General features: G+C 33.6%; 1 protein-coding gene across 3 annotated transcripts in view; it reads left to right on the top strand.

The window, feature by feature from the left end:
• The window catches only part of TLK1 (tousled like kinase 1), a 68,838-nt gene that overhangs the window by 28,230 nt on the left and 28,076 nt on the right, over nt 1-12,532 (top strand). For all 3 annotated transcript variants that reach the window (XM_051787399.1, XM_051787397.1, XM_051787398.1), the window contains exons 3-8: nt 1,451-1,522; nt 7,037-7,112; nt 9,640-9,686; nt 10,049-10,135; nt 11,240-11,329; nt 12,158-12,250. In XM_051787399.1, coding sequence (XP_051643359.1) covers nt 1,451-1,522; nt 7,037-7,112; nt 9,640-9,686; nt 10,049-10,135; nt 11,240-11,329; nt 12,158-12,250 — 465 coding nt within the window. The remainder of the gene's footprint in view (nt 1-1,450; nt 1,523-7,036; nt 7,113-9,639; nt 9,687-10,048; nt 10,136-11,239; nt 11,330-12,157; nt 12,251-12,532) is intronic.

The following is a 12,532-nucleotide window of genomic DNA, read 5'->3' as shown; positions in this document are numbered from 1 at the left end:
CAGAGAGGCTTATCTGATTTTTATTAAAAAAACGGATAAAACCTTTTTGAACTGATGTGCAGAGGTAACTGGGGAAATGTGATGTATAAATACAATATCTGTTGGTCTGCTTTCACTTTGAAGGCCAAAATGAGAAAACTTCTTTGTATACAAACCCAAATCCACATGTACCAAATTCTTTTTTTCCTAACCTAGCAAGACAATACAGAGCTTGCAGCTGCACTTACTTGTTATTTTTTGTAATACTCTAGGTCATTATATTCTTCTAGTAATTAAATTGAGATGGACTGTTATTTATGAGGACTACTGTTTTGAAAGCCTAGCCTTACCTGTGTTTTGCTGAAGAGGTTGGAGTTGTTGGGGGGAAAAAGCCCATCACCTTCAAGCTTTTTCAGTAAGCAAGGCTGGAAATATGAATATAGGTTAGATTGTTGTCTTAGCTGACTCCAGTGGCCAGGTACTGAGACATTGCAAGGAAGAACTACATACAGGCATTTCTGTACTAGAGGCCTCCCTGTAGAGAGAACCAGACATGGAAGTTTTGTGGGTTTAGTTAACATTTCTGTAGAAATTTTGATTCAGAGATGATCTAGTTATTCAGATGAGTGTCACAGATGAGTGCTCTCCTGCAAACTGATGCAGTGCTGGAATTTAATGCTTTGAAGCAAACAGTTTGCCTTGCAACTAGTTGTTTCACTTCAAAGTATTTGTTCTGCCTTACTATATGGAGGAGGACAATCCAGCATTGTAAGAAAGGACGTTTTCTTTAAATAAAAAGATGCTCAGCTGATGATGACTCTTTCATTAAAATGCCCTTGTTGCCATGCTGTGTTCAGAAGATCTCTGAATAAATCAACCTTAGTAAATTTCTAAACAAACATTGTAATTTGGGATTATTTCACTATTGGGGACTTTTTTTTTTTTCCTTCCCTCACTACTGTGAATTTATTACTTTGGGGAAAATAATTTGTTTTGAGAATGTAGAGTGATACAGTCAATACATTTTAATTTTCTGTCACTGAATGAACTAAAAAAAAAAATCTCTGCAATAGCCTATTATCTGTCTTAGAGAAAATTAAACCCTCTTTTTTTTGAAAACTGAAAAATTTTAGTAGTCTCCAGCACTTTCAGCAATATTGGCTTTTTCAACCCATTCTGTGCAATCATTTCATGTGGTTTTTCATTGGATATTTTGCTATTCTCAAATAAAACTGAAATGGTTTTGAATGTTCTGGGGTTTTATTTGGCTTAAAAGCAATCAAAATTCAGAATTTACTGTGCCCTCTCAAAATATCCACCTGTCAAACTTCTTATCCCCCTTGCAAGTCACAAGTGCTCTGTAGTTAACCAATTTCTCTATGCAAGAATGAAATGACTTACTTGTGAGAATGGTGGATTAGCTGTTCTATTAATCTGTATATAATGATGACTATTTTATTTGTCTTGGTAGGCCTCAACAAATAACGAGAGTTCAAATCACAGCTTTGGAAGTTTGGGATCTTTAAGTGATAAGGAATCAGAGGTAAGTATATGGTGCAGATTCATTATTACCTCAGAATTTTAATGCTAACAAGTCATATTTTTGTATTCTACTTTGATGCCTTATTTTGTATAGAAGCTTTTAAAATAAAATACAGACTACTCGGCTAGATAGAAAAAAAGCAAAAACTACTAAAAGACACCATCTCTCAGAGGAGGAAACATGACTGGAAAAAGACAATTTCTTTGGATTTTTGGTCATGAAACAAGCTGCTTCTGCTTCTTTATTATCTGTCCTCATGCTGTGAGTGTACATGCATCTCTTGGAGCTGAAAATGCTTAAACAGTTTGCTGTGTTTCATTTCCTAAGTAATAAGTGTTTCATCAGCACAGATAAACTTTGACTAGTCTTTGGCTGAATCTTAGAAAATACTCTGAAAACTAGTTTGTTATGTTTTCTTTTAAAATATGGATTTATTTCAAGAACAGACAGTAGCCATCACCTACATTTTTAAAAAGCTGCAGTTGTCACTGTATTTTCTTACCTGAGACCATTCTGTAATGCAAAAAAAGAATTCATACTTTTATTAGGTTTTAATGTGCAGAGCCCAGACTTCCCTTGTGTAGAAGATCTTCCTCAGTGATGAACATCATTATTGTTGCAATAGTGCAGCTCTTGGGATTCACCTGTTTTGGGGTTGGTGCGTCCCTCTGAGAGTTTTGTGGGGGTTCATCACACATTGCACGGACAGGATTATACCCACTCTAACCAAGAGTGTATTTCTAGCCTAGGCCAGACCTGTGTTGGAGTGTGTGTCATGCTGGAGGGAGAGTTGTTTGGAATGTGCTGTTGATGTTGTTTTCACATATCAAAGCTTTACTTTGGGGCTTAATTGTTCATTTGCTCAGTTGCTATGAAACACTGTCTGATGTTTGCTTTGATACTGGGCTGCCCAGCAAGTGAATTTAGTTGGTTCCCAAAACTGATACCTTATTTATAAAAGTTCTGTATGTGTGATTTGTTTTCCTCATTGAAAAAGTGTCTGCTGTGTTTTTTTTCCCCCTCACCTTTCCCAGCTGGATTATGCATTCAGCTGCATAGACTATTTACTTAACCAGAAGATTCTGTCTGCCTGTTGTTTTTATTCATGGCTCTTCATAGAAATACTTTGGGCAGTGATGCAGTCCTGGTGTAGTTGTGGGAATGGAAATGTGCTGCAGTAGCCTGAAGGCTATGATGCATTATTGCAACTCCTTGATAGAAAAACTTGTCCTTGAGTATTTCAGGGATCTTAGAACACTGGCTATATGTGTAATAACTTTTTGGTGTAGGAAAATGTTATTTTACAGTTGTATACATGAGATGCAAAGGCAAGGTTTTTCTGAGGCATGTAAATTTGAAAGTCTCTGCACAGTGTTTTAACCTCAAGAGAGGTTTGTGCTTCTAGGTAGGGATAATTTGGTTTTTTAAATATTCTAAAACTTGTGTTCTAAAATAGAAATAGACTTCTTTTCTAAAATATCCTGCATAGAAGTCCAGTGCTCCATTGCACAGTGCAAGATGAGTCTTAATGAGATTGAGTAGTGAAATATGATTTCTTGACTTTTTTTAATTCTAATAGCAAATATGTTTGTAAGTTTTTACAGTTTTGTTCTTAAAATTGCATCTGGCTACTTATATGCTGTGATACTATAAAAAGTATACTGTAGTTCTTCATTGTGGGATTTTTTTTGTTTTGTTTTTTGTTTGTTTTAATGATGTGACCTTGAAGCTTTCACAATAACAGTGATGGTAGTGTGAAAATACAAAGACCTGCTCATTCGGGAAGCAGTGCCATCATTTGATGTTGAGAGAGCACTGTTGTATTACAATAGGTTTGGGGAGAAAAAAAAATAGAAATGCAAATCTCAGAATCATTGAAATTAATTTCTAGCAAGAATGTCAGTTTCTGATCAAATTGTGATGGCACATTCATGTCATTATTATGTGCTTTCATCATGAAGTGGCATGTGAAAAGAAAGTGAGTCTTTCATACTTAGTTTTTAAAACAAGGAAGGCTTCCCACACACGCCACTTTTTGTTTCTCTGGTGTGATTTTTTTCCTTTTTTCCTTTTTCCATAAAGTATTGCAGAAAATGCAACTATTAGAACTATAGTCTCTTTTTTTTCTGTCTGATGGATGTATGAAGATGGGCAAATTACTTGAATAATAGTTTTAATAAGGCTAAACTTTGATCTGCAAAATAACTTGAAACCAGGCTTTATTCTGGATTCAGTACAGCATTTTGAGCAATAAACATTAGCTGAATGTTTGATCTTGATATCCAGACCAGTACTCCAGTTTCTTTTTAAAGGTATATGTTATTTTATTAAATGCTTTGTTGCTGTGGTGCATGGGTCTTGAGTGTTTATTAGCTACTTGTAGTTAAGATATGAATCCTAAATTGGCTGCCTCAGGTTGTGAAAAAGTGCCTATGATAGTCTTCCAATATTTTGGACTTCCCTACCATTCCTCATAAAAATAGATTGCTCCTCCTTGTTTTGATGGCAAATACATTCTTTTATTTATAACTAGTATTTTCTGTTCTCTGTAGATAATGAATTATTTAGGGGAGCACAGCTTTGTCTGTGGCTTGATTTGTCCAGTTTGATTAGTTATTTAAATGTTTTGCTCAGCTTGCTTGTCGCTGTTTAGTTGCTACAGATTCCAGTAGTACTGAACCCTCATTATAAATGTAATTTCAGAAGTAACTGAAGTTTTGATCTAATGAGAATTTAAAATATGTCACAGGGGAAAACAGCACTCCTGTATTTGTTTGCTGTAGTTGTAAAGCTTTAGGGGAGGGTAGGATTTAGAAAAAAATGATAGTGGAAAACTAGGGACTCATTCATTATGCATGTGAAAAAATCTTAACAACTAAAACATCATAGCTATTAAGCATACTAAAGATTTAAGTGTTGAGATACAAAAAAAAAAGTTTTATTTTATTGCACATTATTTTTTTCTTCTACAAAAATAACTTCCTGAATTATGCTGTTAACAGTTCTACAATAATGATAAAGAATATTTAACTATATATAAAATAAATAAAAATACTTATCTGAGTGTTTATTAAAAGGAGATTAACTAGTTCATAATTGGTACTTAGAAATGTTTACTTTATAAAACAGGATGTGAAAACCCAAGATTTAAAATTATAAATGTAAAAAGAAGACTCAGGGAAGCACAGTGAATTGAGGGGAAAACTAGAATCAAGACCACTATGTGTGAAGCTCTGCTGATGTGCCAATCTGTGTGTGACTTTAACAGAACTTTACAATCTAGCATTGGATAACCTCAAAACTGTTTTGTCTTGCTTATGAAATAGTAGGATTTTAATCTAAATCTTGGTTATATATAAACACTTCTGAAGTGACAGAAAGCAGCTTCATTTATTAGGAGAATACTCTCTGGCTTCATTAGTCTTCAATTTCTTGTAATTCATATGATTCCACTCATTAGGAAGGATTTTGGAGAATATTTTCTAGTGATTGATGTATGCTGTACATTACCATGTGAATTTGGTGCTTAGGAAAGGTGAACATGACCTTGTTGGGTAACCTCATTAATAACCTCATTAGTGTGCTAATACTTTCTAGTTTGGAAGGTTAAATTAAACACTGAAAGAAATCAGAAGAGCTTAAGGAAATAGACATTTATGAATTATTTGAGTTTTAAAACTATAAACCTCTTTAAATGTCTGGTTTTTAGATACAAGTCACAGCAGTTGGAAGCTAATTTTGGTGGGGGAAATCTTAAATGTTTTGTCATTAATTAGCTTTTAAACAATTTTTTTTTTGCTTGCTATGATAGGTAAAACTGACTACATTAGAATGTAACTGCAAAATTAAAAGTTGGAAAATAAGAATAACATTAAAATTCTTGGTCAGGTAGTTTCAATTTTGTTTATGGAAAAATAGCTTAATATTACCTATTTACCTGGCAGTAATTATAAATTATTAAAGTAGTATTTCTAATCTATACATTCTGCTTTTAGAATTGTACAGTCTTGAAATAACTTCATTTCCAGGAGTCTGTGTTGTATAGTTTGCTAATGTATGATAGCACTGGAAAAGATGCAAATGTATTTAATTTGAACTTAATTTGTAGCCTGATAATACAATTATAATACAATGCGGTTATAATTATAAAACTTCCAAAGATGTTTTTATGAAGCTATCCATGTAACTCTTGTAACTTAAATACATGGCATAAGTAAGAAGGACCTTTCTTGTTCTGCTGGTTCTTTTATAGACTCACAATTTTCTATGGATCACAGGTAGCTTAAAGTGGTTCTTGCCAAAATAAATACTTTAGAATATTTGTAGTAAATTTATATAAGAAGATATCCGCCTGAAGATTTTGGAAATGAAACATCCTTGAAATGCTTTTAGTGATGGTTGAAATTTGAATTGTCATATAATTTGCTGTGTTGAGAAAGCATATTTGGAGCACAAAGTGACATACAATAAAATGATAAAATGATCATATAATGAAAAAATGAAGTATCTGATCACTAATCTCAAGTTTAGTCTAAAATATTAGGGACCTTTGATTTACTGATGTTAAAATAGTTCACGTAATGGCTCCTGTGCTTTCTCCAGTTACATATGAGGCACCATGAAGACTGAATACACACACACACAGAGCTGCAGTATGTTCTTCTTGAACCAAAGCAGCTTTTATCATTTAACTTAAACTGGGGAGACTAGCTGGTTTGAATCCTCAGATCAAAGAAGAGCAAATATAATTTAGAGATATTTCTGATCACAGCCCTTTCTTGTTATCTATGTTGTACATGCTGATTGTAATTTCTAGGCAACTGTATATAAAAATTTATTTTAGAATTATTAACAGATTTGTATTTTTTCACTTATCATTGATGGTTTTCTTACACCTACTTGAGATAAAAATATAATGGGGAGGGGAGGATGACACTTTACAAGTGCATAGATATTAAAATTTTGAGCAATTGCTCTCTATTTTTTCCTCTTTTTCTTTCTTTTTAATCCTAAGCAGATTCTAGAAATCTATACAGTTTTTATTAGTTTGGAGATGTTTTCTGCACTTCTGAAAATGTGCAACATTATTGGCTTCCTATTGAAGCACTAGAACTTTAAAAACCAGATTATTCGCTTAAGTATTAAGCTTTAAAACACCCACGCTAAAATATGGAGATCTTGATAAAATGTAGCCATAAATGAAACAAAATTAGGTGTTCATAAACCCTGGAATGAATGAAAAGGTATAATTGCTTAAAAGTTAATATGTGAAATTGCCTTTTGGGAAATAATTTAAGAATTATTTTGCACTTCCTTAAATATCTCTTCTAGCTTGTACTTACCTGATTGACCAAAGATCATCTTATCTACTTTAACTACTATCTGAAATTGCATGTCTGCTTAATTGTGAAATCATGTTTTATGAATGAGGATTTAAATTTATTTTGCAATAATATAGCAGTAATATAAATAAATAGAAATGCTGTTGCATCATTTTCTTTTTGTTGTTTGTAGACTCCAGAGAAGAAACAGTCAGAACCTTCCAGAGGAAGAAAAAGAAAAGCAGACACTCAGAGTGAAAGCAGCCAAGGTAAACTAAATTGTAAATTACTTAGATAATTATTGCATGTAACAAAGTTTCGACTGTTAGCCTTAAAAATTCTGTGTTTTTGCTTGTGTGAGACAGGTGTTAGGTTTTGGATGATAAATTACATATTCTCTTCCCCCTCCTGTTTGTCACTGAAAGGGATGGGCAAGTAAAACATGAATTGACCTGGTAATAACCCAAAAGAATCATGAGCTACTGCATCTATAACTTGCAGCTGTGATACAACTGTGTTCTTTTTGAGAATTATAGCAGCTCTTCTCATGCAAAATACCTTTGTGGTTTGTATTTCTTTTCAGTAGGTAAGGGGAAAAAGGGGCTACAGATTACAATATCTGATTGCTTGTTTTACAGGTATATACAAAAATTGAGTTTTATTCTTCCTTTTCTATGGAACACTGTGGTTGTCTAGAGAGATGGGGAAAGAGGGATGAGACTGATTTCTGATTTAATATTTACAAAGTTTATTTTTTGTTGTTCCTCTCTTTAGTGTGACTTTGGGGGAGGAATGATGGAAATTGAACCTCAAGACAAAAATTCATCAAAGGGGAGAGGAAATAGTTCTGATAACATCAGTATTAGCTTTTTGTTTTATTCTAACTGAGCTAGAAAAGGTTACTTCAGATATATATCAATGGGCTCCATATCTGGAAGTCTTCATCATGCAACATGCTATTATCAGAAGAATTATGTAGTTTGACTAAAATTGATTTCTTTGTGTTACTTTGTAGACACCTACTTTGTTCAAAGAACCTGAATGAAATTTCCTATTTCCATTGTTCTAATAGCCTATCCTTCCTGTTACTAATAAGGATTGAAATTAAAGATGTGGAAGTTTCAGGAACTTTTTAACTTAGAAAACATGATTTTAATGTCTTATAATTACTATTTTACTGTCAGCAGCAGTGAAACTAAATAGTCTGCACTGCAATGTTCTCAAGGAACTGGCCTAAGAAACTGCAGCCTGCTGGAGTGGTACAGTACGGTTCAAGCACAGCAATACTGCTATTGTGTTGAAAAAAAGAAACAAGAGATCAATCTCTTGTATATTGCATAGCCAGGATATTGACTTCGTAATATGTAAAATAATCCATAAATGTTGAAGAAAAGTATTGTTTAGAAGATGGAGGTAATTGGAATGTGGAATAAAATCAGTGTAAATCTATTCATAATTGGCTGTGCCAAAATAATTTGATGTATTTCTCCAGTACAGAGTTCTGTTACATTACATCAAATAGATTTTTCTATACTGAAAATGAGTGCAGTCTGTCTCATTTATCTGCATGAAAGCAAATTTTAATTTGATAAAGCAATGCATGAGAATTAAGCATGAAGACAGGAATCACTAGCAGAATTATAGGGTAGGTAAAGAACTGGCTGGAGGGAAGTAGCAGCAGTATATACACCAACTGGGTAACTACTGGAGAAGTTAGCTGTGTGCTGTTTAGGTCTTTGAATTATTTTATCTAATTTTTTCTGTTAAAAGTCTTTACACAGACAGGACTGACAAATGTTTCTGTTTCTTCGTGTTATTTCTTAGTGACACAGCGTTATACAGCAGTGCCAATATAGAGTCACATTGGACTAGAATTCATCAGGGCTGGAACAGTAGAAAAGCTTGAAAATATTTGCTAAAAGGTCCAGAATTACATTTTTGGATCTATAGGCAATGGTGTCCTAATTTATCGCAAAAATTGCTTTCTATAAAGTAAAAAGCTTTGAACAATAGTCCGTTTCCAAGGTGTCTCCTAATAGGTAGCGTCGCTTGTGCTAGAGACAAATACAGTCTTGAGATTTATTGGTCATCCTAGGGCCAAATAAAAGAAAGCATTTGTGCATCAGGTAAGGTGTAGGAATGCCACATATGAGTCAGGTCCTCAAGTTGAAGAGAGATAATTCAAATTACTGCTCCTGCAGCCTCAAAATGTTTGAGATAAAGGAAATTCTGATCTCATTCTCTGGTGTTTATTTCCCTAGTCAACCCTGTGAGTTACCCAATTCTTAATCAGGTTAAGAGGACTGGAAATACTTGTCATCATCGATGCCCACACTGTTATTGGCCCTTAGGGAAATCTTTGGGCAGAACATTTGGGAATGATAACTCGAGTAGGGTATATAATGCTAGTAAACTTGGTTAATTCAATATTCTGGAAGTGGGTGGACTTTGAGATAGTGCTTGAAAAGGGGAGGGAGTTAGAGCTAAAGGTTTGATCTGTAGGATAAGAGATGAGTTTCCTGTTATCTGGAGGAGGTCTAGAGTTACTGCTAAGTCTACACTAAGGTGGTTTAGGAATTGAAGTGTGACTTAATATCTGATTTCTCAATGAATGGAATATGCAAATCCCTTTGTTGTGGCCAATCCTTTAGTTACCTACATAGGGACATCACATATTACCACATCAGAGAAAACCAATTAACAAGTGGTAAGATTTTGCTATAATTACTTTATATGTAAAAATGTAAGGCACCTCTATAAGTAGTTTATTTAACCATTCTAATGTATTTGTTGCAGGAAAGAATATTGGGGGACGTGGTCACAAGATTAGTGATTATTTCGAGGTAAGGATTTTGTGTATTTGTAAAATTTACTTTGGTTTTAAAATTTATTTTTAGCTTGTTCTGGATGCTACAGAATTTTGTTTGTAATGAACAGGTCTCTTGAGAGATTACACTTTTTTTCTTTATATAAACTTCTTGAGTATTAAACCTTGAAGTAGAGACACAGTCATCTCGGTGCAGCCTGAACTAAAATATGAAAACCAGTTTATTTCACGCTTTTCTTTAAATGGCTAAAGGCTACACTAATAAAAGTAATACAATCTGATTTACAGATTCTGTGTACAGATGAACTGTATCATTCAGTAGATGTATAATGTATTTTGATAAGATTGACTAATTGGAGGGCCATATCTACTCTACAGTACCAAGGTGGAAACGGCTCTAGTCCAGTGCGAGGTGTACCTCCTGCAATCCGATCTCCTCAGAATTCACATTCCGCTCCTTCTTCTGTAAGTTTGTGAACTTCGTAACTTCTGGACATAATTTTATAGTCTAAAAACAGGATAATTGAAAATAGTCTATATTCAAGGGAAGAGTTTTCAAAGGAAGGAGTCCTTGGAAAACATTCATTCTTTAAACATTAAAAAGAAAAAAGGATCAAACTAAGTATTAAAACTAAATTTTTCTGTTAACACTGAGACTTTGTTTTTATTAAACATCTTTTTAAAATACAAAGTAATTATGTAAAATGTTGAATAAATGTTAAATATTATAATGACATCTATTCATAAGTCTCACACAAAAAAGAGGAGGTTTTTTCTTACTTGTGAGGAAATTGAACCCCTAACTTGGGACTTTAAAATCTCAGTTTTTGATAAATCATAATTTTTAAAAAATAATTGAATACTTAATTTACCTTTAAAATTCTCTTTGTTGGTCATGCTAACTCATTTTTTTCCCTTCTCATAAGCACAATTTCAGTGCTCAGCGTACCCACGTGTTATTCTAAATGGCCAAACAAATTTTGCCAGTTGCAGAAAAGATTTGTTTTCTCTGATGGTAAACCTCAGCTTTTATTCCATGTACTTTCAACTTCAGGCATCCTCTTGTTCTTGCCAACAGTATGGAGTGTAATACAGATTGTGGAATTTGGCTTGAAAAAAATCTCATTCACACAAACTATGTTCATTAACAGGATTTGTGTTCTGATCTACACTAGCTTCCCCTTTCTGGTTCTCCCACGGGAAATAACCACTCTGAAAATAACTCACATTATTCATGAGTTGTGAAAGCTCAGAATCAGAAAAATAAGTCTGTGTAAGACTGACATCACCTTATGTCAGTCTTGTATTGTCTTAAATCTTTCAGTCTGTTTCCCAAAAGTGACAGTCCTAATTTTCTCAGTGAATATATTGCATCCTTTCTGAACTGCAAGTGATACATATCAGCATAGCAATAGCTCTCAATGCAGTGCTGCAAGTAGTAGCTTGTGTAATACAGATACCTTGTTTCTCTGTTCTTCCGGATTTTTTCTGCCACGAGTTGTAACAAGGCTATGTTCATAATTAAATATTACAGTTGTATCTAAAATATTTCATTTTTGTGCCTTTCAGGTTCGACAGAATAGTCCTTCTCCTACTTCATTAGCTTTCGGGGACCACCCTATCACACAACCAAAGCAGTTATCTATTAAAATTACTCAGGTAACTTTTTGAGAGCTATCTTATATCACTTCAGACCACAGAAACAAAAAAAAGGTAGTTATGTTTATTTCATTGTCTTTTAACTTCTAAACTCTTAAAAGCTTTCAAAAGCTTTGCTTTTTACAATTGCCGAAGCATTTTCCTAATAAGTTCAGCAACTCATAATTTAAATCTCTCTGATTTGTTTTGTATTCTGTGCTTACTTGGCTTCCAGCATTGCACTTCATATGTACTTAAATGACCGTGTCATTTGGTAGATTTTAGCTGTTGTGTGATCTTAGAAGTAGAGGCTGCTCTTTCAGGCGCTATTTGAATTGACAGCTGCCATTGTCATATTGCATTTAAAATCTGACATTGAAGAAGAAAAATGAGGTGGTAATCAAAATGATCAAGACAGAGTTCTGACATGACTTTCAAAAACTGAAAGCAGCTGTTTTATCCTCTCTGCCATTTCTGTTGTGATCTGTTCTATCTTTCACATGTTAGTCAGAACAAGGTTACTTTACCTGTTGACCCAATATAGAGAATTTAAAGTAATTAGTTGATGTTTATGCTCTTGCCCTGTTTTAGATGCTTTTTTAATGAACAATAACTTCTCAATTAATTAAATCTTTTGATACTGTTAGTGGTTTGTCCCAACTGTTCACAGTTGCCCTCACGAAGAGGGAAAGCGGTTTTGAATAAGAACCTTCCATGACACTTCCAAAATGCATAAAAATAAGATGTGCTGGTCTTGTTGAATGTTTATTTCTCTGCCTAACAAACACGAGAAAAATAATGCTGTAGTTGTTAAAGGAAAGGATAAATATTTGAAAATGTTCTTTTTAGACTGATCTCACAATGCTGAAATTAGCTGCACTAGAAAGTAATAAAAATCAAGACTTGGAAAAGAAAGAAGGTCGTATAGATGACTTACTCAGGGTAAGTGTTAGACATGGGGTAAAGGTTATTTGTGCAGAACAACAGATAGTGAATATGAGGCAAATATTTTAAATTTTTTTTAATTACTTTAGGGTTACCTAAATTAAAAGGTATAACAAGTTTTTTATTTCTGTAAAATTTTTTCTTAAATCTGAGAAGTCCGTATAATGAAATGTATAAGGTGTTTTTTCTGCTCTGCTATGACTTGTTAATGAGTAAATATGTTTATAGACTTCCTGAAGGTACAAAGAAAGCTGATGCAGTTAGCAAGCAGTTGATTAA

Source organism: Manacus candei, unplaced genomic scaffold, assembly GCF_025592945.1.
Source record: "Manacus candei isolate 608988 ecotype Guabito, Panama unplaced genomic scaffold, ASM2559294v1 h1tg000023l, whole genome shotgun sequence".
Classification (NCBI taxonomy): domain Eukaryota; kingdom Metazoa; phylum Chordata; class Aves; order Passeriformes; family Pipridae; genus Manacus; species Manacus candei.
The sequence above is the reverse complement of the archived record's forward strand: the minus strand, read 5'-3'. Positions and strand labels throughout refer to the sequence as shown.